Source organism: Argiope bruennichi, chromosome 1, assembly GCF_947563725.1.
Source record: "Argiope bruennichi chromosome 1, qqArgBrue1.1, whole genome shotgun sequence".
NCBI classification, from domain to species: domain Eukaryota; kingdom Metazoa; phylum Arthropoda; class Arachnida; order Araneae; family Araneidae; genus Argiope; species Argiope bruennichi.
Genome location: NC_079151.1, coordinates 100,940,414 through 100,967,424, shown reverse-complemented (window position 1 = coordinate 100,967,424; position 27,011 = coordinate 100,940,414). Strand labels below are relative to the sequence as shown.

General features: G+C 28.2%; 1 protein-coding gene across 2 annotated transcripts in view; it reads left to right on the top strand.

The window, feature by feature from the left end:
- The window catches only part of LOC129963623 (folliculin-interacting protein 1-like), a 94,767-nt gene that overhangs the window by 37,034 nt on the left and 30,722 nt on the right, over positions 1-27,011 (top strand). Inside the window, exon 1 of one of the 2 annotated variants that reach the window (XM_056078108.1) lies at positions 22,190-22,483. The exons of the other annotated variant lie outside the window; for it this stretch is intronic. Within the exon in view, the coding sequence (XP_055934083.1) occupies positions 22,371-22,483 (113 nt within the window). The 5' untranslated portion in view covers positions 22,190-22,370. Of the gene's footprint in view, positions 1-22,189; positions 22,484-27,011 lie in introns of those variants that run through there. 2 annotated transcript variants of the gene reach the window in all.

Sequence of the window (27,011 nt, the reverse complement as noted above, 5' to 3'; positions counted from 1 at the left end):
TATAATACTGCAAAAATTACAATCATTTTTAAAAATGATTCATCAGTTTCGTCTGGGAAAATATTAATTTATTTGGAAGAATTGATGATATTTGTTATTTATTCATTCATAAGAACATTTTTTTAATATTTTTCTGTTAAGGAAAAAATTCCTTATATGTATATTTGTAAAATTCTAGATAAAAATTATAACTTTCGGAATTAAAAAAAAAATGCTAATTTGGGAATTGCTGTAACACATATCGTAGTTACAAAAATAATTACACTTTTATTATTAAATTTAATTTTTTTTAAATTGTTCTATAAAACCTGCAATTAGTTGAAATAATTTTTATATGAAAACTATTTTTTTGGTTGTAATGTTATCTAACATATATTATTATTTCCATAATTGAATTTTACACTTTACTTAAATACAAAATTTTAAGCATGTTTATCATGTAATTGTTTAAGAGATAATCATTTCCGGTATATTATTGATTCAATTTTAGTAATGTGTTAAGATTTACAACAAAACGTAAAATTCAAAAATAAATCCAGATTTCAAATTTTATTCTTTTGAATACATTCTTTTAACGCCCTCCAATGAACTGATTGGACGATAGGAATGGCCTTCATTCGTGAGACCGCCCGGACCCCCCACACCAGCTTGAAAGAGTTGAATAAACCTCGACACGAATCGTCTGGCTTTTTATTTGTTCTTTCATCTAGTAGGTTTCCGGAGGGGAGAAAAAGTTGTAAATAAAAAAGCACCTTTTTCCCGGAGTTCTTAAATTAAAGGAAAGGAGAAAATCTTGTCTGAAAAAGAAAATATGATTTAGAAGTCTCATCAAAGACAAGGTCTTTTTTTTTTTTTTTTTTTTTTTTTTTTATTCTCGTCTATACGTACTACGTTCTGAAAATCACGTGCTTCGAGGCTTTCCCTGGCACGCTGCCAAAAAATGACTAGACTGAGCAATTAGTTGGCGGTCTTTGGGTTTGCCGAAGGGAAATGGCGCCATCGCCAAAAGTTCGCGGCATTGTACTTTTCGAACAGTAGCCTAATGAATTACTACGGTAGGATTTCGGAATGTCTCTTCGTTAAAAAAGATGTACATATCCGAAGAAAGGAATACCAGTAGGAAAAGTAGAATTTATTAGCATGGAAATCAGACTTGCTTCCATCTCTCATGAACATGAATACGTCCACGTGATTTGCGCGTGAAAATGGCTTCCAGACTTATGGTTTCGAATATAATAGGAACAATAAAAATTACTCGACATGAGTAATTTTTTTCAAAGTTTATCACATGAGTTGGGTTAAAAGTTTCCCTGATTTTTTTCCCTTTATTATTGGGCGAATCTGTCAATTCATGTGAGATTGCTCTCATGTGATTTGGCATAAAAGTTGACTTGCATCAAAATTAAGACAATTCGTACTATATTTTTTATGTTAAGAGTAGGTATTAACATATTGCTAAAAATTTCGAAATTATGTTGTTGTATTGAATATTAAAATGCATATCATATAAGGGCTTAAATTAATATTAGGAAAATAAAAAAATTAAAAGCAGATTTTCGAATGCGTTCTTTTCTGCATGTATTTAAAAATAAAATCTTACGTGGAGAATGAAATTGGCGCTTACAGTTTCTCTCTGAAATATTCATTTCATCAGTGCCTCTTAAGCACTCCCCCCCCCCTCTCTACTTTTCTTCCTTCAATCAATTCGGACAATCTTTTTTTTTTTAGTAATTAATATTTCCATTGTTCTTGCTTCCAGCGTCTGAATCTGATATACGATCTTCAATGCTTGATCACCAATATTTATTTCTTAAAATATTATCTAGTAAATATGATATAATTAGAACACGATTATACCTTTCTTATTGTTTTAGAGAAGGTGTCTTTTTTATTTTTTCCCACTCGTGCCTTCTGTCGGATGGTAAAAAATTTCGCAACCCCGTTTCCGTCAGAATTGTTTTCACTGTACAACAATAAATAAGAAATTAATAATTGAATTAATTTTATGAAAAATAGGGATTAAAAATGAATATTCCATAGATTTTTATAAATTTTGTTAGTTTGGGATTTTTGGGATCACAGCATTTTTTTGTTTAACTTAAGGGCATTTTTATAATATTCTTCCAATAAATGTCACTGAACCTCAATGTTATTTTTGAATGCGTTAATTTAGTGATCAAATCTTGAGTCGAATTGAATGAACAGAATGTTTATCCTAATATTCTAAATGCATATTCTAATTGATATTTTTTACTGAATAAAGAGATTCAACTGTCAGTTGTGGTACAAATATCTTCTAAAAATTACAAACTCTGATGCACATTTGAATAATCTCAATGCTCGTTTTCATAGTCCAGAGATTTGCTTAAATGGCCAACATTTTTAAACTCCAGTCTGAGGCTTTGAAATTGATTGGCACAAAACACAAAACGTTCAAAAATCTGAACCGTCCCGATTTCTTATTAATGATAGCTAGCATGCAATCGTAAATAATAATACATAAAGGAATTACGATTCTGAACAGTAATTATTTACTTAAACACGGTGTCAGCATTTTGCATGTAGCAAAAGTTGTATATATATTTTTAAAAAATAATATATAGGTGTTGTTAAAAATATAATAGCTTATTGTTCATTAAGGATCAAAGCAAGAAAGTTTTGTGATATAACAGTGAAAATTTTTATCATGGAAAATTGTTCCTGAGTTAGGGAAGACTCAAAAGAAGTTGGCTGACATCCCAAATCTGAATTGTTTGGCCGCTGTAGTTTCGCGGATAGGAAAGACCATTTACGAAAAATTATAGTCAAGGATGCGTATTTTGCTAATTTTTTCACTAAGTGTTAATACTTTTATAATTATTATATGAGGGTAAAAAAAAAAAAAGAAATATCAGCAAAATTTATTCTTATTAAATTTATGATTCACATAAAGTCGTGTAATAAAACGAAAATATCTAAGCTCTCTACAAGTATTATATTTATCATTTGGCATCTTAAAATGTATGTATTTTTTTGCTAATTTTTTCTTTTAATTCTAAAGTAGAGAATCTTGTTGAAAAGAAAAAAAAATACATTATCTCTGTAAAAAGTGCAAACCATATAAGTAACATACCTTCTTAAGAATTTATGGATTGCATTTTTATAATTTTAAATTCAGAGATGATGTAAAATTCATCAAAATTTTTGAATGCATTGTATCTATTCTGAAACATCAGCAACACTTAATTTTCATTCTTTCTCTTTCTCTCTCTCTCTCTCTCTTTTTTTTTTATCCTTTGAGATATTTGAAAATTTCGTCCGCATACTGCGACTTCCGTAGCATTTGTGTTTATTTTTAAAATTTCCACAGGCTAAAAGTCGGGGATTACCTTGCAGAAATCGCACAAACAATTCTTCTAGCAAATGTATACTATGTCTCACTTCCGTAAATGTGTTCCAAAATCAGATAACAAAAACTCGCTCTCTTAGCCAAGTGTCATCTCACCAGTCTAAAAATTTTTTCTATTTTTCTTGCCAACATATGTTGGCAGTAGGCCTTCGATTCTGACCGATAGGATTGTCTGCTTTTATTTATTTATTTATTTATTATTTGGAACATGAACAGAATGCATTTCATTGATGACGCATTCTTTTGAAGGTATTGAATCATAAAGTGGTGGCAACTCTTTTTCTCTCTCTTTTAAAGGGAAAAATGTCAAAGTAGTTTCAGTTGAATTAAAAAAAAAAAAACAAAAAAACTTTGATCTAAGGCCTTAGTTTTGTAGTTATTTATCTGAAGTTATAGATAACTTACGATTTTTATTTTCAAGTGACCATAGCAATAGTAACGTAATTGACGATAAAGTGTTAAATCAGGAAAAAAGAAATCTCACAAATGTACTTTATTAATGTTGCAGACTGCTTCGTTTTTATTTTTAGATTACTTCAAATAAATATTAAATGTTATTCACGCGCTAGGATGAAATATCGTGTTATATATTCTTTTGATTTGGCTTAACTGTTACAGAATTACTTAGGATACAACAGACGCTCATTCCTTATAGGAAACATGAAGATTTTGTTAACTAATATCGTATTTACAGTATTAATAAATATTTATTCCAGTTTAAAAAAATATTCATTTATTGCTTATTAACGAAGTGTGTAACCCACAAAGCTTCACAGAGGGTCCCCATGGTATTCGTAACATTTTGAGTGGGTTGCGACGTAATTTTTCTCCAATTTTCCCCAACACGAAAAGTCTGGTATCGTATAAACCGCGGCTAGTAAAATTTTCATGAATGTAAAGTCAAGGATTTCCATTTGTTGTGGGCAAAGAAAATATGAAAGGAGCAACGAAAAGTTATAAATGATTAACACAGTAACCTTACCAGTAATATTGCAGAGGGGCCATCCTGAAATTGATTTTGGACGAAAGTTTCAGTATATGTGTTCATGTATTTTTAATCATTCTTTTAGTATAATTCATATTCAATAATTTCAAAGCACTGTAAGCATAATTAAATATATTTACTGCATGCCTTTATTAGCAAAAATATGATGTCATTAACAGAATGATTGGCGTATTTATCCTTTTGATGTGGCCTTTTTTGAGGTAGCCTTTATTCTTCTCAAAACACTGCAGTTGTACGCATCTTCTTTGTTAAATGCAAGATATATTCCGAATTATGGGAAGAGTTATGTATTACTTATAAATCGCATAAGAAACTACAAACCAATCGAAACTTAGATCAATCGTTGTAGGCATTTTTAACCTTAAGGGCAAGAAAGTTCAAATTAGAAAAGTATAATCATTTACTGGAATGCTTCGTTTTTCTCCTTATAATTTCGTACGAATACTATTGCAGGTATTTACATTCAATTGGTATGTCTTTCTTTGCTTTTATATTTGATTTCAATTTTATTGATATTTAGTTTGATATGCTTATTCCATGTCTATTTGTCTTAAAAAGTATTTTGTTGTGGTTTGATTTGGTTTAATTTTACTGTGGTTTTGCTTGGATTTAAATTTTGAAATAATTTGTTTACTAAATATTATTTTTTATGTCTGATTTTAATGCCATTTCGTTGTGTATGCTTATTTTTGTCTTGATAAAACTTCAATATCTTGTGATTTTCGGGTCACGAGAGGTCATTATTTGGATGAAAGTCAGACCCCTCACAGAAAAAAATCCCTGGTTTGAATTCCTGCTTAAAAGTCGTCAGGCCAGATTCATCAATTTCTTCATTTTTTTATTCCATTTTACTCTCTTTCTTTCTTTTCTCTCTCTCTCTCTCTTTTTTGCAATTTAAAATAAATATTTATTTTTAATTTGGTTGTATATCACAAAAAAAGATATAAAGAGAATTGTCTGTGAAGGTGATAGAAATACGGAATATTGCATATGAAGGAATTGTTTGTGACGGTTATACAGAATATTGCATATGAAGGTGCCTTACTAGAGTTCTCCGAATTATTAGTCGCCGAATCTCAGTATTCGAATACAAGAGATCAAAAGTTGTCAGCCATTCTAATAAAAAATACGAAACGAGAGTTACCAGCCTATCACATCGTGAGGTAATTGCAACAATTAATTGGCTGCATGATTGGAAAAATGTATAATAAAATTACATTGGGCAAGTTTTATATCATTCTGCACTTAGATAAATATGTTACAGCCAATCCATAGGCTCTGTATATAATTTTCAAAAATAGGTAACTTTATCATCAGAAAGCAGTTCTTTATCAAAGAATCTGTCTAGTTTTGCTAGTACATCTAGATCAGGGAGTTGGAATGTAAATTAGACAAATTAAGTTATGGCTACGCAAGAGTTTTGATAAATTGTTCATCTCTGTGGATTTCAACAAAAGAAACTCTCCAATTATTATCGCAGCTGAAATAATGACACGAGCTCTCAATACCCATGACTAATGATCTGGTTTTCTATTCTTTAAGAAATCTATAATGTCTGGATCTTCCACACAGTGAAAAAGTTGAACAGTCTGAACGTGGAAACTGTTATAATTTTAATTATAAGCCAAAAGCGATCAGGCGATTCGCCTTGAAAACTGTTTGCGTTTAATTTTTACATATAAGTGACCGTTCGTGATGCTTCCTACAAAATAATTAAAAGCTACAAATTGCGGTAGACATTAAAGTCGTGTTATTTTAATATCCTTACATCTGCTCCTTTTGTTGTATAAAGGAACCTTCCTGATAGATGATGTCATATTGTCTGAAAGACGCAGCTGACCGGACAGTTAGTTTATCACCCAATTGCATGTTGTTTTTCGCGGTACTTTACTTTCTTATTCCTTGTTCAGTTCCGCAGATAAATAAAACGTTTCTTCTTTAGCTTTCAGCAGTGGGAAAAGATCTTGCGATTAAATATTTAAAACAATGAAAAAGTTTGGAATCTCATCGCAACAATAAAATGTGTTGTTGAAAATTATCTAAAAATATTATCTAAATTCAGGTATACAATAATTAAATTGTCATCTTTAAAAATGATTTCTGTCCCAATTTAAAAGTTAAAAATTATCGTTTTTGTGCAATGGTAAATCATCACTAGGGTTTATACAAAAACGGACTTTTTGAAAAACCGGTTTTCGAACTTCGAATATTTCTAAAAACCGGTTTCAGCCGGTTTTCAAATTTTTGTCAAAAAATAGAATAGGGAAAAATATTTAATTTAATTTATATAAAATAACAAAAAAACGATATCAAAATCAAAATATGAAAAAAATTACGAATTACATATACATATTACTTACATAAAAAAATGAAAACTCAAACAAAAATTACAAATATATATAATATTATTTTTACTAATTTTAATTTTTCTTAAGAAAATAGGACTTTAAAAAAAACATAAAATATCCATTGAACGATAGCTAAGTTTTGTTCTTATTTTGGACACAATATTGCCTAAAATTGAAAATAATCATTCACTTGCTACTGAGATTCGTTTTATAGTTTTCATAGCATCAAATAACAAAGTTTTTTTGTGTTTGCATTCGTTGCCTCAAATAATGAAAATTCAGCTTTCAGTATCTTTGGATTTGTAAGTTTTTCTTTAGGGTCTTCAAGAAACTTATGAATTGATTTTTTTTCCATGGGTTCGTTTAAAAAAGCATTACTCAAATGAGTAGTTTCAATGTAATGTAGTAATGCAACTCATCACGTTGAAAAAAACTGAGTTTGCTGCTCGTTGCATAGAATGAATAGCAAGTCAAATAAGTTTAAAATTAATTTTTACGTAATAATATGAATTTTTTAAACCGATTTTCTAAATTTAAAAACCGATTTTCGAATGTGACAAATTTACTTTAAAAAACCGGTTTTGAAAAACCGTCAAACCCTAATCATTACGTAAAAGTGCCGAAAGCTGGTAATTTTTTTTATGCTTAAAATTGAACAAAAGAAAAAATAATATTGGTTTGAAGCGCACATTTTTAGCTGCCAAAATATATATGCATTAAATTTGGTAGTTTCAGGTCAAACCATCTATCCTGTAGAACGCCAAACACGCAGTCACGCATTCTCTGTTTATTATTATTATTATTTAATAAAGCTTTTTGCACTTTCTAAACTATTTCATATACTTCAGTTTTTGTATAAATTTAAAGAACTGGAGACCATTTTTTTCAATTTTTTTTTCCGGTTATGATTTTTATGCAGCGTTTTATTTTATTGACTTTGTGAACTAACAATATTGCTCAATGAAATAAGAATGAACTAACAAAGTTCTTCTTAATTAATTTCCTTTCCTAACTTGAATATAAAAGTGAAATATTTAACCTTTGACATTAGGTGGTATCTAAATACTTCTTATTATGTTCTGGAGATATACTTTATGCCGAATAGTTTTAATAGGAGGCCTTCAAATCCTGATATTATCTTAAAATCTTAATGTGGGGGGAGGCATATATTTCGAGAGAAGGTTCCCCTCCTCGAAATATCTGATTTGTAATTGCTGTCTAACTTCAATATTTACTTTATGACATACATGTCTTAAAAATACGAAGAAAGAATGTGAGCACATTGACTGCCGCGTGTGTCACTTGTGATTCACGTCTACTTTTTAATTAGATATCAATAACAATAAAGAGAAAGCAGAAAGAGTTATAATATCAAGAATATGGGGTTTTTATTAAGTTTGTTTGTCTACTCTAGCTATTTTTTCCCCTCTTCCCATATAATTTGAGTGCTTGGTAGGCCAACAATTTATAAATAATATTAAACTATTACTAAATTATAAAATTTAAGTGTGAGGTGCATAAGATAATTTTAATTTGATGGATAATGCTGAATTCTTGTGAAAGTATTCCTGAAATCAAAAAATGTGAAAATACATTTGAAATTGTATTTCATCGGAGGCTGCACGAGGAATCGACAGTGGTATCTTTTATTTAGCATTATTAATTTCGTTGCTCAAATTTAATATATCATGCAGTAATGAGATTTAATTTTTGCTTACACAAATGATTTTATAATGGCTTAAATTAAAAATAAATATGCACGAAATTAATCTTTGGCGCAAAGTTCAAAATTTTATCACTTTTGATAAAAAATGATATCAGATTAATCTTTTATTGGATAAACCGTTTTTTTTTTCTTTTTCTTTTTCTGAAGCAACTTTGTGTAAATATTATGTAAATGAATAAGCACAAAATACATTTAGTTATTTTAGACTTTTTTTTTTTTTCGAAAACAAAAGAACTCAAAAACATTTTTTGAAAAGTGCTTATATTTTATAATAATTCAGCCTTGATCGTAGAGCATTTCTGTCTGGTCATGGCACATTAATCGTAAGAGGAAATCAGTCAGTCTCATGACCAAAACGGGAAGTGTCCGCCTGCTTTAAGCAACGTAAATCACGTGATATAAACACAGAAGCGCGTGGTTGTTAATGGCAGTGGGGGAAGGGGACACTTACTATTCTTCCAAATGAATAGTACAACTATGCCACTTCTTTCCGGCATTTAGCTCTTGTTGTTTTGACTCGTCTTACGAATCGAATACTGCCGTGTACGGTAGCGTTGCAAATTTTGATGGCTTAGCATGCGTGTTTAAGAATTCCAATATGCTATTGCATTAAACTTTTAAGGATCGAATCACTTTATTTTTTTACAGTAGACATCGTTTCACAATATTTTTTTATAAGTAATGCCTTTATTGCTGCATTTTTCATAAATTTTTTGACTTTCCTCGTTTAGTTTTAAAATTTTATTTGAACTAAAAGAATTTGCTCAAAATTTGAATAGACGTGGAGTATGGCTTGCTGTTTTTGACGTTTTAAAAGACGTACATTTTGTATATAGCCTCAAAAATATCTTTTAAGTAATTCTGTGAAACTATATTACTGTAAAAAGGGAAATAAAATATTTATTTCAGGTGTTTCTTCATTAGGCTGAGATTTAAGGTGTTCGGCTACATGGGTTTTGTCGAAAACATACTTTGTTTTTCATTCCCTTTTTTTAATCGTCAGATTATTAAAAAAATCTTCCGGATAGGAAATCTCTGATGAAATAATAATCAAAACCAACGAATTGATTACATCAAATAAACTATATTCTGATCCATATCAAAACTTCCGTATAGAAGCCTCTTTCCTCTTGATTTCCTCTTACTTCAAGTAGCATCATTTAAGTGCGAACTTCCAAGGTATTTGTGTGTGGGGGGGGGGCGGTATATTCATTTTCTTGTTATGTTTTTAAATTGTCCTCAGTGGAAGATATGATGTAAAATCAAATCATTTGGAAATTAGAATAGATAAGATGGTCAAAAATTTAAAGGGGAAAAATTAAAGGAACTTTTTTCTAAACCATATAACATGCATGTTAATGTTTAAGACTTGATTCGTCATTCTTTATTTTATTTTTTAAATTTAGCTATTAGCAGAGATAATGTGTACATAAAAAATGACACATATCGTTGCCACAAGTGTGAGTTTAAACCCAATAACTAAAATAATGAAAGGTATTGTAAAATGTCCCTAACAGTATTTTAAAAAATTGCTGGCATTTGAGGGAAAAAAAACTGCATCGAAAAGAATTAGTGTGTGTATATATATATATATATATATATATATAATATTTCTCTTTCTTTTTCCTGTAAGCTACAATATGTACCAAAGTTATTGAGAGGCAATTTTAAGAATTTGATTAGTTTATAGTACTGTTGAACATTTTGACGGATTTTTTTCATCAGCATGTCGTGATCAATATGCTAATTTATAAATATTACCTGATTAAAATGAAATTTAGTAATTTGTGATACTTTTTGAGCATATGAATACCTTTTGCCTGATACTCTCAACAATTTTCCTATCAACATCATATTTGCGAAATCCATCATTTGTTGTAGCAGTCAACTTTTGACGACTAAATCAATTTTTAAATATGGATATAAGCTAATGGTAGACGATTAATAATTTAATATCGTCTTTGTTAGACTGATGAAGTTTATTGAAATTAGAAGAAATGTTTCAAAATTCCACGAAAGATTTTAAAAGTTAAGTCAAATGTTTTCATTAAAATCATTATGCGAATTTTATTTATCTCTATTATTAATGTATGCACATTGAAATAGCTAATATTCTGTTTAGAAAAGTACTTATTTCCTAGCAAACTAAAATTAAGAATAACTTTAGAAATGAAATCGTGTATGGAATCTTCTAAGTAATTTTTCACTGTTGAATCAAATAATTTGCTTTCATCTTAAAATGATTATTGTGTAGTTTTGCTGGAATTTCATTTGGTTTATTTCCCGAAACTCGGTTCATTTTTATTTTTGAAATGTTTTCTGTCATGGAACCCAAACAGCTCTCGGATTCTTCAAGACAATATATCACTGAACCTACACCTCTGCAGATTACTTAACTATTATTATTATTATTTTACTGTGCATTTGGAATAAAAACCATCACTTAACCTTTTGTGTATATTTTGTATATTCCGATGAAAAATTCTGTCAACAATACGCAAGAACTTTTATGTCGTGCTGTATATCACGAATGATAACAAAAGAAGCTTTCTTGTTTCATGCTGCACGATACCTTAGGTTACATTTCTTCCGTTTATTCTCTTTTTACGGGTTGCATATTTTAAAGGAAGAATTCTTACGACTTTACGAGAGAATAAATTCATGGAATATCCAAATATCTGGCGAATAGTGTTTTGCTTTATTAAAAATTTGAAAATATCTGTATCGAAGTAATTTGAAATTATTTTACTGTACTTGTAATAAAGACTTTAAAACTTATTACATAATATAAGTGAATTCATATGCATATACAGATTATATTATTTATTATATCAAAAGCATTAGAATGATAAAAGTGACATTCGTATAAGAATTTTCAATTTTTGAAATTCAGTAAAATTTATCACTTAGTCAATAGCTTTCTTTTTTAATTTTATGTTGATGTTTTTTCATTATCATCAACTTAGACGAAAAAAATTCTTATTATATTTTATATAAGGAGGGATGAATTTTTATATATTTATTTTACTGTGTATGATATTAAAGTTTTCTAAACAATATTTATAATTCTTTTAATTTTAATTTGTCTACATTTATTTCAAGCTCAGCGATGTATTTTTGTCTAGTTAAAATTTTGTTTTTAGTTTAATTAAATAATTAATACGAAATTTTTATTTGATTTGGTAAGTTTGTGATGATTAAAATAAATGTAAGGAAGTTATCGAATATAATTCCTAGGAAAATAATTATAGTGCAATATTTTTTATTTACTTATGAAAATTAAATCTTTCTCTTAGGAAATACTGTTTATTTAAAATGTTAAAAGCTTTTACTGTAAGTAAATTGTAATTTTTTAAATATTTTTTTTATATTTGCAGCAGTTTTTTTTTTGGCAACAATTCAATTTTGAAATAAATGCTTCCCCCCCCCCTGGGCGTAAAATCTATATGCCAGATTTTTTTAAAATGATTTCCCATTTTAAGCAAGTCACGTAAATTGTCGACAAAAGTTTATGAAAAAATTTCTACTGACTTTATTTTATTATATGCACTTTAATACGTGTTGACAGCGTTTGAGGAGGAAGGTTATTTAAAATATTTTCAATTGTAGCTGAATCTTTTCTTTTATTAAAATTCTAACATTTTCTTCTTTAAAATTTATCGTATAAAGATATATTTCGCTGTATACAAAAACTAATTAGTATATTAAAATAATAGTTTTGAAACAGACACTACCCACTAACATGTTTTAGGAATATTCAAAATTGTCGAATACAATATGACATGCAATATAATATCGAAAGAATTCGAAGGACGTAGAAAAATTTTGCTGTTTTACTATATTTCAGTTCTGAATAAAGATTGCGGCATCTTAAAAAAGTAATAAAATACGATATACTTGTATAAATACTTGCGAACTTTTAATGATTAAAAGCATTTGCCTAAACAACTTAACAGATTACACGTTTTAAAAAAAATTATAGTTATTTATAAATATTTCTTGGATTTTTTTTATACTAAATGTTCTTAATAATAATTTATGAATTCCTTTTAATATTTTCATTTGCAGTATTTAGTTAAAACTGACGGGGAATTTAAAAGTGCGTAAAAATATCCTCAAAAATATGTGATTTAAAAGTTGAAGATTTTTTTTTTTTTTTTTTTTTTTTTGAAGTTAGTTAGGAAAATGGAAATGTAGAATCTCCAAAGTAATTAAACTGAATCAGTTAAAAATATATATTTAACAAAAAAAAAAAATCATATTTTATGCACTTAAAGATTATTTTATAATTTGGAAATTATTTTATCTATAAGTATTAATACATTTAATATAACCATGTTTTTATCCACTGCCGCTTGTATGATTGCACTTTAGAAAAAGACTAGCTTTTAAGTAACAGTAAGTTCTCGATAGTCCTCTAGATATCCGACTAAAGTACTGCCATGTTAATAAAACTGCTTGATTAATGGAGGTTCATTAAAAAAATACGCATTTTAATAACCTAACCCATGGCTGTTGTATAAATAATACAGAATTAAACAGAAAATTCTGTTGTATATATTAAATATTACATTATATAAATAAAATTCTGAATAGCAGTCAGTTGTTTACATCGCATGAAGTGACATTTTTCCTGTAATTGCCCCCCTCGTTGTTCTGAAAATGCCAGATTATTGAGAGTCTGCTGTACTATTGCCATACTGAAAGGTTACGACTAGCAAAATCTTCTTTATTTAAACATTCAGAACGTTAATGTCAAATATAAAAAGCAGTTTTAAAAAAAGTTTGCTTACTTCCTAGTGTTTTTGCAAACGATTTTAAAATTTACATTTTCTTTTCGTTCATTAGAATGTGTTGGTAATATTAATTTTCTGTTTGCTTTTTTCTGAATGAAATATATATATATATATATCAGAGAAAACCATTACATTTGCATTTTTTTTTCTGTCACAAAAAAAAGGAAGTTAAATATAAAGTTAATTCTCTTCTAACAGAAGTATTAATGTTTGCGAGCGTACGAAAATAAATTTAAAAGAGAATTTTCGTTATTTACAAACAAATCATGGTTAAAAGTACGAATGTAATCTCAGTTCAGCTGGCATATTTTATTCTGGAACTTAAAGCCATTCCTTACTTTAAGTTCTTAATTGAATTCAATTCCCAAATAGTGATTTTAGTTTGAAAAATTGACATTGAATTTATCTCGTTAAAAATACTCATGAACTTTTAAAATCTGTGTTGCGAGTAGGTTTTATTTTGTGACAAAATTATTATTTTTTCAATTGAAAAATGCAGCTGAAAATTATCGAGTAATTTATTCGAATTTGCTGTTAATAATAAGTAGTTTGAAAAAAAGCAAGAGCTATATATATATTTTCCTTCAGGTGTCATATATTTTTAAAAAATTACTTTGGTATGTAGTGTCATAAAATCTATTTTTAGGATTTAATAATCCAGAATTCTTGTAAAACTTCTATAGATTTATAAAAAATTGCACTTATAAATTTATCGAAGAAAGTTTTTTGTTTTTCTTTTAAATATTGTAAAATTTCGAAAATTTCTGAAAATATTCAAATAATTTTAAAAAGGAAAGGGAGGGGGGGGGGTAGACTATATTTACTCATTCGTATTCCATCTTTTTGCTAAGTTGACTTGGATTATTTTATAATTTGCTATAAAAATATAAAAATTTAATTTTGCTTACAGTTAGGAGGATTCGAGACAAAATTATTTGTTTATTTAACATTCTTTTATATTACTTTAGCAGAAGACTTGAATCTTTATATCTGATCTTTAAATAAATCTAATATGGCTTATGATCTTAAGTCCAGTATGTCCGGTGCGATTATCAGTTTCACAATGCGTCAAAACAACGTGAAATGGAGCAGAAGACTTGCGAGAAGTATTTTCTGTAAAGATTACTATCTGGAAAAGACTCTTGAATCACAAACTACAAACAACTGATTTTCCACATATTTCTTAGTCCAGAGTGAATCTATATACAATTTACTAACACAAACACACGGCACGTGTTGGAGGGCTTCTAGAAAATAACTAGTTTTGAGTAAAAATAGCTAATTTGTTTGCGATAAAAATCTTAAATTTATACTTATTGCCGACATCTTTCTGGTTTTCCATTTTTTTTTTAATTGATTCAGTTTTGAATTGTAGAACATAAAGCAAGGTTTAATAGAATAATTTTAATTAATTGTGAATTTAGGTCTCCTAATAACTAATTGTTGCGATCGCGTATGTCTTCTTGTTCGTTGATAATGTCATCATTTTAGACCATAAGGTCGATTAAAAAAGGCTGAAATGTTGAAAGTTTTGTTGCTGCATAAATTTTTATTTTAGAACTTTTAGTGTAATTTGACTGTTTCGGCCTCAAAATCTATAATCAAAATATATTCGAAATGGAGAAACTAGAAGCCTAGGGGAGAGGGAGGACTCTTTAACGCCAGTTTATTTAAATATATATAATATTTAAGTGTGGGATATTTCTTGTCTCCATCTCGAATAATAATAAAAACAAATTTATGTTTGTTGATTTTGTATAGCGCGGATCGTTGTTTTTACCAAATGTGATGCAAATTTACTTAAGAGTGTAAAAATGTGAATTAGGAATTTCCTTTTATCAACTTTCGATATTTTTTTTATTAGAATTTCTATATATTGACATTTAACCAAAGTGTTGGATTTTTGTTCTTTTTTATAATTATTTTAAAATATATTATTACTCAAAAATAATTTTTAGGTTATCTTGAAATGCTGAAATTATAAATTCGATGGTAGTACCTTTGACCATAACGACTTTTTAAATATTTTTTTTTATAATTTTTGAAAAATATTTTTAGTATAAAATAAACATAATATTTCTTATTGTTATATTAAAATTCAAAAATTTTTAATCCCACCCCCTACAGATATTTAACCATGTTTTTTCTGCCACTCTTAAAAAATAAAGTATGAAAATGCTGTCTTTTTAAAAAAAAATTATTTTGCATGTTAAGAAGGTTTTATTGTAAAACATCCTTTAGAAATTTTGAATTTTTTCGAAGTAATTAAGAGTTAAATCTTAACTCCAGAAATAAAAACTAATGGAAATATTTTATAGATTTTTTTTAAACTCCCCCCCCCCCCGTGGTATATTTGAATGTGTAAAAATATAATATTGCTCTGTTATATATAATATTGTTTCTTTTTTTAGTATTCTGAACTTTACATTTTATCAGTAAAAAGGAACGACTCACGTAGTTAATCGGTAGTGTACACAACACTGCGGCGATGTTTGAATTTTGTGTATTGTTTTCTTATATGTTTTTCTTTATATGTTTGACGAGCATGTTTAATTTAATTTAGATTAACTGAATTGCTATAATTTCCTTTCAGTTTTAAAGCTCAAATTTTAAGTTTTTTCATAGACCTGCAATAAAAAAAAAGTACATGGACACAATGAAAAAAGCACGTCTTCTTAATAGTACAGATTAAATATCCATTACAGTTTGAAATAGTGCGCTATGAGGTTCAAGGTACTTACAAGAAATTTGATTTAGAACAATAAAAATTAGTATATTTCCTGCTGATTGCTTAGGGTGACAAATATTGTGATAAAATTAAAGGTACAAATACGTTATTGAAATTTTAAAAAATTCTTTGTATTAAAATTAAAATATTTTATAACTTTATTTATTATCTGAGATTTTTTTTAAAGTAAATGCGTAACAACCGTTGCTATGATATTTATCTTTCTTTGTGGCCTATAAAATTGCCAAATTGACATTGCTTAGTAACCGTTGCTATGATATTTGTCATTTTCTATGGCCTATAAAATTGCCAAATTGATATTGCTTAGTAACCGTTGCTATGCTTATAATGTACGTCTTTCACTTTGGTATGAAAAAGAATCATAGCATTGTGCTTGTCTATAATGTATTAAAACAAAGTGAATTTCCGTAACTGGTTGTGTTAAAAGTAATGTTGACTGTTTTAATAAAATTATAATGAAAATAATTGGTACATTTTTTTTCTTCATTCACGATATTTCTTATACATGAAGAAGACATCAGTAAGAAATTGATTTATTATTTTCGTTAATAATTGAGATGAAAATAATTTGTATTCAGATGAAATCATTTTTTTTTAATGATATCATAGCAGCCTTTCTAAAAATGCTAATTTTGATATTTAGCACCTACTTTCTAAAATTCCTGCCTAGTTTTTCATTGAATATAGTTCTTGGAAGATTACGTATTATCAAATTAAAATTTGGATGGAAAAATTACACTTTTGCTGATAATTTTAATCTGGAAAGTAGTCTAAATTTAGTAAAACTTTATAGCTTTGCTTTTTACCTGTCTGGGAAACAGTAGTTCAATATTTGTAAGGAATTTCATAAAGAGGGTCAATCAACAAGGGCATATTCGAAACAACAAGTCAGATGACGGTAAGATCGTGACGCTATTGCTCATTAAGTAAACTGAGAAACTGGTGACACTCTTATCTTGACCGAAGTCCCTTAGCCCCCGATAAACATTCAGGTGATATAGCAACAAGCTTTTTACAAATAGCCAATAGCTCGTTTGGAAAAGAGGGTGTTGGCTTGACGCTCCTCCAGATCTGTATATCCCGCTGTCTCAAGTGATCATCTGTATCATAAAGATGGTGAAACAAAGGCGCTTTTTTTCAAAGCTTAAAATTATCAAGGAGGATTCCTTATGTTTGTTTACTCCACCGAAAGATAATTTACTTGAAGATTCGTTCTCCCTGAAGAGTTGGTTGGTAAATATGAATGAAGTATTTTTTCCGAGACCTGGAACCTTCCATCCTTGCATCCAGTAGTCCAGTTTACTATTATATAATACTATGGCAATATGTTATTGTACAGGGTGTTTATAAAGTCCCGGACCCATTTTGATGTTTAATAACTCATAAAATAATGAAGATATAAACAAACTTATGGCATTTATCGATGGAATAACTCATATATTTTCCTTTTCAGGTTTGAATATTTTTACTTTTGTAAATATCGTCTGCGCGTGTGGTTAATTTCAGATAATTTCATTTTCCAGTCTAAATATCTGTACTTTTCTAAATATCGTCTGCTTATTAATTGCATTTTTCTCTCTTTTGTTTTTGGCAACTATTGCAATGTTATGTTTACTTTTGATGTGTTTGTTCTATGTAGTACTTTTGTATGTGATGTTTTATTCGAGCGGATATTAAGGAGAATGCATACACCGCAAGAGAAAGCACAGATTTTATGGTGGTTCATAGAAACGAAATCGATAGTGCAAGCACAGAGAAATTTCAGAATTTACCAAAAATATCCTCCAACGTTTTCAGGAGGAGAGTGTCGAACATTGATGACTTAAAAGCCAGAATTACAACCGCAATAGGCTCTGTGGATGCCGACATGCTTGCCGCTACCTGGCGTGAAATTGACTATCGACTTGATATTCTCCGTGCGACGATGGGGGCACACGTGGAAGTTCATTGACAAGGGGCATGAAACTTTTTGAATCTATTTAACCATTTATGTTATTAATTTTAATCTATCTTTATTATTTTATGAGTTATTAAACATCAAAATGGGTCCGGGACTAAATAAACACCCTGTATATTTATTCCATTGCCTTAGAATTGGTGTTCCTTTGTGTTTCTTGGGTTATGTTTCTAGTTCTTCTTCCATTGGGCAATTCTTTTATGCTTCCTGCTACCAACCATATGAATTTGATTCTATTTTCGATGTTTAGGAAAGTTTTCAGAACTTTTCATATTTGTGTATTCACCTATATGTTGCATGTGCAATTTTCCTTGAATACAATTTGATTGCACTTTATAAATGAACTATAGATGAAATTACAGATTAATAGCGAAAATCCTATTTTATTCTCGGATGTTCATTTAAAAATTTCTTGTTGTTCCTTTTGTAGTAATTTCAATTGAAAATGTGGAATAGAAGTAAGTTTTGTTATTAATCTTTAGCCGTTTTTTATATGTAATTTGAAATAAAAATATTATTTGATTTGATCATTTTTTTAAAAAATTGCTTAGAAAAATTATTTATTTTGTCATTATTTGCCTTTTTTATATTTTTTCTCATTTATTCAGTTGATTTTTTTTACACCTCTGAAGCTAATCACTGCTTGACATTCAGCGCAGTAAAATTACTTTTAATCTAAATTTTCTATTAATGCAGTGTCGTTTGAAAGAAAAGTGATAACATGCTTTTTAAACTCTAACCCTATATTAATTTTTTCATCATATTTCTTTTATTACATGACGGTAAATTTTCTATTGTTTATCGCTTGGATGTTGTTAAAAAAACATACATTATAAATTAAGACTTTTTTCAGTCTTCATTTTCAGTTTGATTTTCTTTCATTGTTTTCAAACCTAGCATCACTTATAATAAACTCACTTGGATACTTTGAGTGTTTATTACCTCATTCTGTGTTCTATTGGAAAGATTGTTGTTATCATTTAAAATTTTGGAGCCGGATTTAAATTTTTACATCGGAAAATTCTATTTAAAAATGGGAAACTATGAGATTTATAAATGCTATTTTATATTTCAAACTTTTGTTTATTTTTTATATTTAAAAAATTGCTAATATTTGATTGATTGCTAATTTAATTTTTATTATTTTGTTACATAAATTTATCATTTCAGGATAAATAAATTTAACTTGCCCTAATTATTGCATACAAAATCTTTTAAAAGTACCATCTATAAATGTAGTTAATCTAATATTTTTTTGAATAAAAACTTTCATTTAATGATGATCAAATTATAATAGATTTTGTCAAATATAATAAGTAATAATACCTTTTGAAAATTTTAGATTTATTAATTTTATTTTTCTTTAAATAAAACCTCAGTATATTTTCATCTATATTAATATTATCTGGTTTGCAGTTGACATTTTATGTCTTTTGAAACTTCTCTCTTTGTTGAATGCCATTTAAAATGTCAAGGTTATTTATTTATTTGCTGAAATTGAATTGTTCAATTTGCCTTCTATCCATATTGTACTCAGAAGGACAAGCGAACAATCTGTATTGATTTTTGTAATTCAATATCGAAAAGTACTTTTTCTATAAAAATTTTGCAATTATAAAATATTTAACTAAAATTTGACGTAATCACTCTCATAAACTTGTCAGAATTTTACAAAAATAAAGGTTTTAATCCATTATTTGTAACTATTAAGTTTGTTTTATAATTTCTGAAAATTGATTAAAATTTTTTTTATGTTAAATAAAAAATTTTTACTGCTAAAAAATCATTTCACTTTTGCAAATTTAATGTGCAAAATAAAGTTATTCGATTATTTTATTCCCTCTAAAATAACATTGACCACTTCTTTCTTGATATATAAAAAAGTAGCAACATATAGAGAGATAATAACAATATAGATTTAGGATAAATTTTTATTGCAGAATTGGGAGAAATATAACAGTATCGTGGTCATAAACAAATAAAATGTTGAGACCTTGCTGAACTTCGCTTAAGTAAGATATGTTGGTAAACAAAGAGCGGGAAAAAATTGGAATACGTCTAAAACGATGTTTACGTTTTTCCTCTTGACGGCTGCTGTATTCTCTTTCTCCTTGACACTTGTATCACAATTGCAAGTCTGACATGTTTAGCTATTAAATGCTTTTTTGTTGCATGTTTGCTATAATGGTTGTTTTGCCTACAACTATTTTCACAATTTATAAAATATCACAATATCTCTGATGTTTATCATCTAACGTTGAATTGATTGAAGTAACAATGACCTACAGATAAACATCTCTTTAAGGTTTCATATTACAGGATTTTTGTTTAAAATAATATGATTGAGAGCCTTGTAACAATGAATCAGCATTCATTTGATCGTATAGGATTCAATCAGACCTTCGCAAGGTTTTATTAAAGGATCGCTTTTTTTTTTCAAGCCGAAATTGGTGATGGCTTTTTATCAATGACATAAAATGAATAAGCAAGAGTTATAAATATTTTACTATATTTTGATCTTCTTTATATGCTACATCATAATTTTTCTTCTCATCTTTTTGTTATCTCGTTGTTTTTAAGAAATTAGCTTTTGCACACCGAATTGTGTGTTCCAAATTATTATGTATCAGTCATATCTAGTTTCTATTTCGCTTGTTTCATTTCACATTGTAACTTCAAATAACAAAAAACCGTTAGGGATGAAATGTTTGCTTTTGATTACTAATTTTTTTATGATTTTTTTTTGTCACTGATCGTGAAAATAATCATTTCTTTTATCAATAAAAGTATTATTCTGAAGAGAAATTTTGAAAACATTGCATGAACTTCTTTGCCAATTTTGAAACCTAGAAATATTTCATGGGCGAAGTTTCAAAGAGCAAAATCTTTCTATTGTAATGGAAGAAAGTTGTTTTAAAATTGTATTGCTCTATGTTCATTCGCTGTTTCATTTATTTATATTTTTTGGATGTTGTTTTAGTTAACACAATACGGTTAGATTTTCCGTAAATATGGATGATTAAACTGATAACGAGACCTGAGGACTATAAGTATTAAATTAATTTTGCATTCCTAGTGGGGTTTTGTAAGCGCCTGTTATCTTTAGTAAAATAAAATGATTAAACTCGAGCTGTTATGCTCGATATTGGCATCACTCTACTGATATGATTATTTTATTCTGTTTTTAAACTGAAAAATGACAGTTTTTTAATAATTTTTTAAAAATAATGTTCTTATTATTGAAGATTAAAATTCGTACAGAGCTAATTATTTTTTTTTTTATTGAGTGGTAAGATTACTGAAAAACATTTGGTTATTTTGGCATAAATTGGGAAATTTTAAAGACTTTATTTTTTTATTTGACATATATATTTATTAATATAAATCAAAAATAAATATGGAAATATTCCAAAGCTTTGATTTGTTGAAAATGTTTCTTTTATGCATATGATAAGCATTTAGATATATTTTTATATTCCGTGTAGATTATTAGTTATTTTATAGAATAAATCCCTCTTTTCCATCAACTTCTTGAACTTAAGGTTTGCAGTGCTTATGAATTACTACCTTTCTTTATGATTTTTCAGCATTCTCTCTTAAAGAATAATTCACGACTGCATTAAATTTTCTGTTTGTATGTTGATTTCCCATTGGTAGTTTTTCATTGCATGAAAAAAAATTCTCGTTTCTAGAATTTCATTTATTTTTATGGAATTCATTATTTTTCACTTCTCTCTTGCATATAGTTATGGTTTATTGCACATTCTAAAAACCACGCTTTCTGTTGAGAATACTCGGTGGCGGCGCTCGACCAAAAAGAGAGCAACATTCCCTCGTATCGATCATTTTCGTTAGCCCGCCCAAAATCACGTTTAAATGTCGGCCACCGACTGCTCACGTGCTTGCGAGAGCTCCCGTATGAGGTATGAATATTTCTGCATTTTGTTCCTGCATTGCACTTCTGTTTCACAATTTCAACTGTGAATGCGCACAGCATTACATTTCCTCTGCCCATTTTTTGCATAGCATTTGCATGTTTGTGGTTTTTACACCACACCCAGGAAAGCATGCTTTTTTAAATCTTCACCGGGCCATTAGCCCCTCGAAAAATCTTTCTAGTCGCCAAAAAGAGCGATCAACTCCGGCGGCTGGCATTAACGTATGTTGGCAGCTTGCCAAAAAAGCGAATCGCTTTCGGTCTCCTTCTGTCGTGAATACATTGTTGTGATTCGCGTATACGTAGTAGTGATGCGGAAAGAGCGCGTGATTCTGAACACTGTTCGCGACCTACCTTTTTTGAATTCAGGATGCTTCATGAAGGTTTCGGGTCTCGTGATTTCTTCATTGCTTCTGAGTCCTAAGCGACGCTGAATGTTTTGTTTTATAATAATCAAGTTAAAATGTATATCGGATTATTCGATATATGGAAACGAATTTTGCAGAGTCTGGGTTTGATACCTCCTGTCAATTCGAGGTATATTCTGAAGGATGATCAGCAGCTTTCCCAGAACAGGTATTTGTTTATTTTTTTACTTCTCCTTGTGGATGCGTTTCAAGAGTTTGTGTCATTTATGCACGCGCGTCTTTTAAAACGCGTGTAATGCTTTTATCATATTAGCTGTTTTTGCAGTTGTATCTATAAAAGTTTTTTTTATATTAATACGACATTTTAATTAAATTTTTATTTAGTAATTTTGTTTGTCCCGTCGAAAATTTTTTTAAATTACAATGAAGAATGGTCGTAAACTAAGAAAACGATTGACAATAAGTTTAAGTTACATGAATATTCTGTACATAATAAAAGAAAAAAATATTTTAATTGATCTCCCCCCCCCCCTTCCTTTTCTTTAAACCGTCATAAATTAAAAAAAAAAATTACATACAGATTCTAAATAATATGAACTGCTAATTTTATCACTTATGGTTTTCCATTCATGATAAATGTGCCCTGAAAAGTTTTATTTATGTAATAAATTAAATCATTTTCCAAAATTTTGGTGCAAAAAATTATTCACCTAAAACTTCAATTTGTTTTTTCTCTTGATACTAATAAATAATTTATTTATGAAATAATAAATACTTATCACCCATTTGAATCGTAATTAATGAATTATTTATTCGTAATGTAAATCAAAATATCATCCCAAATTTTCTTAAATGCTAACATTGTAAACAGGTAACAGAGTTATTTGATATGATTAAATTATATTATTTATGGAATCTGTTCCGATTTTTTTTTTTTTTTTGCTTTGTTTTAGAATTGGTAGTTGATATTTTACCTTTGTTCGTCGTGTTCTTCATAATTTTAATATGTCGTTTATAGAAGCGAATAAAATATTGTACTTTTTTAAAAATAAAAAGCTCGATTTTTTTGCCACTATTAATTTTTCCATAAATGTCAAGTGTTATATGCAATTTTCATTATGTTTTTCGTTAAAGACAGCTCGCCTTTCATGGGACTGCCTTAATGGATTTATGACCTTTATTTGATATACTCTCATTTTTTAAAACAGATTTTTGAGTAACAGTTTAAAATTACTCGTATGCTATTTAAAAATTTACAAGTTTATTCTGAAAAAACATGAATAATTATTAATTATGAAATTATTTATTTTTAAAATTAAATGGACGTTGATGCTTTGAAGTTTTAAAAATTGGTCGCCTTCCACCGATTTTGTTTTTATTTTTTATTAACTTTTATCCAGTTATTAAATTTGTTTTTCAAGATACTCAAAACGAACTGAAATGCTCTAAATGCGTTTTTGTTAAAATTAAAAAATACTTTTTTTTGATAAATTTTTATCATGCTCTTTATTCCTAAATGCCGTTCAAAATAGCCCTAGTGTTGCTTTAAAACGTAACGTTTATATAATTAAACTTAAACGCCGTTTTTTTATTATTAGGATTATAAAATGTTGCTGTTAAAAGCAGACATAATGGATATGAGATATCAATACTTGATTCAATAGATTTAACTTTACAGAAATTAAATTTCGTCCTACCCTAATTTCCAATATGTTTCAATCGCTATGGTTAGTTTCAAATTAATTTAAATCGTTGACTGTATTATTTTTTTTAACTAAGAAAACAAGAACAGAATGTAATTTAGAGTAGTTGTCATCAATTCTAGTCTGATAGAATCGCCAATATATTTGATTTATGAATGCCAGAAAAGTTTCAATTATTCTTCAAAATGTAAGGTTTGAAAAATTAAAGTAACATAAAATAATAACATAAAAAACAATTAACTCACTCAAATGCTTAATTTATTTTTATTAATACTAGTGAAAAAAAATTGGCTGGTGAGAAACAAATTCTTATAAACTCCCATATAAAAGTCCCTAAATTAGAAAAGACGACATAATCTCGAAATACTATTTATAAGATTAATGAAGAATCTTGGTGGATGTGTACTTATTTTTTTTTTCGATGCTTTATTTATATATTTAAAAAGAGTTATTTGATTTTTTGGAAAAGTATTTTTTCAAAGACATTGACGTTAAAAAAGTGCTTTATGTTGATGAACAAGTTTCCTATTTTAAATTTTACATCGACTATTTTTCACTTTAATTATCAAGAACCGTTAAGAATCGTTCATCATTTAATAAATGAGGTATGTACTTGTATTTATTAATTATGTTACGCTTCCAAAAATGATGATGAATTATTAAAGTAATTTTTAATTTCATTAATCACAGCGAGTTTATCTAATTCATCACACTATAACAACTAATGAAGTTTGACATCTATAATTGGAATTTAGATTACTTAATGTCAGATTTTATTTATGGAAACGCTCCTGGAGATGCGGGCAATTCCTTTCTGAAAGGGCGCGTCCATTGGAAGGAACATCACGTGTTCAAAGGGCTTGTCGTCATCGAAGCAGGTAATTCTTGTGCGGCAGCAAATATAGAGTTACTGGTCTATTGAGAGCTTCGAGTTCAAGAGAATTAAATGACTCCTGGGAAAATGAATCATTCGGTGAAGCTTAAATAGACTTATATGGACTTGGATTACTGATTGATAGAAAATAGTATTTTCTATGCTTTTTAATGGGCTAATATTGAATTTTAGTATTCTTTTTTAATTTATTTATGAATTCGTATGAAATTTGCTTTTGTAATTTTATTTTCGTGGAATATTTATTTTGATGTTAATTCAATAAATTTGATAGTACACTTTCAGTTACGCTAATTGTTATATTGACGGCTCAGATTAAATTTTATTTTGCATTCGTTCCGTATGACCGTCATTTTAAACATTCTGGAGGGCAAATTGTTGCATCTAGATCTACGAATTTAATTAATCCTTAAGAAAGGGTTTTTCAAAATTTAAGTTTCATTTTAATTCATAAAAATTTCATCGTTTTCTCTCAAAATCTTCGGAGCTAATGATTGTCCAAAAAACATTTTTGTGCAAAAATCCTCATTTTTTTACAACCAGAATTTCTTTAAAATTAAAAGAAAGGAAGCATTTCTGTGATACTAAATTTATTTCTATATAATCCCGTTCCATAATTATTATTTTTTAAATTTAGTTCATAACAGTTGTTTATTTATTGAGATTTTGATTGTTTTAGTAAGTGCATTTATGTGGTTTTAGTAAGTGCGTTGTGAAGATGTACTTTTTTTTTTTTTTCATGCACATTACTTTTACTTTATAATTAAAAGTAAATGTGAGCAGATTTCAATAAACAACAACAGATTCAGACTAATGTTCGAATTTTTAAATTTTTATACAATATAAATCTTTTGCATAATTATGGGCTGTATTGGTTTTATGGTAATCTTGTGTTTGGGCTCGGCATATCCAAGTTTGTAACTTGTTTTGACCAACGAAGTTTTTTGTATGATGGTTTCTTTACGTGTTAGATTCATTTATAATTACATCGTATCCCTGATGAAGCGCGTAATTTTGAAGACGAGGATTGTACAGATTCATTTATTGTCATAGTCATGTTACCATAGTTCATGTACCTCAATCATAGTAAGTAGCTGTCATGGCTTCTAAACGGGACTTTAGTGAAACTAAATCGAATATTTTCTCATATTATCGAAAATTCTTCTATCGAGTAAATTGTCATCTGTTTTTGAATAGGTTTCTTATTTGCATCTTAATATTTCAAATTTTCTTTGTACTTTAAATTACATGTAGTTAAGCAAAATAAATTTGGGTGAATTGTGGCAGCTGTCACGAAAGAGTTTCCAAGGAAGTTAGTTATTAATATATTATCATTTTACATTTATCACAGTGACATTGGCGTAAAAATGTAGATATTTTTGTATTTTTTATGATGAAAAAGGGGTTTGGTATGATATTTGTACAGTTCTATCAAATCTTATCTTCAGTAGATTATAAAGATTTTATCTTTTGACACGATTTCAATTTTATTATTACGTTCGGCTACCTTGTAATTTTATTATTTTTTTTAAAATTAACTTTATTAAAGACCAATTAATATTATTAAAGACCTGTAAAATGGAAGGGATTTTAAATCTCTTCTATATCTGTGATTCAGCTGCATATATTTCTACGTAGCATAATCGCTATATATATATATATATACGTACACGAAAAGTTAGACAAGACTTTAACTAGAAAAAAATACCGGAAATAATTATTTTTTTCTCGGCCAAAACACTTGAGTGCTTATCATAATTCATTTGGCTTGACTTTTAATTTCCGGAGTTGAATTCCATCAACTTATGTAACCTGTTCGTTTTGTACTTGAGAAGTCATTTTTCTACTAATCACTTTCTTACTTCCATCTTATAGTATTTCTAACTATTCTTGCCTCGTGTAAATGCTTTGTGATTTTCAAAGACGGATATTGTTAATCCTGATAAAGAAAGATATTCTTATGTACATTAAGGCGTTTTCTCTTTTTTCATTATTTTCACTTTCTTTATTCATGATTTAAGGCAAATACCTGTTGATAAATTAATTTAAGCAAATAATTGTAAGTGGATTGGTTATCTATAGATCCAGTCGAACCGTTGGGGAATGTCTGTTTAATCGCCAAATCTCGGAAGTTTGATTTC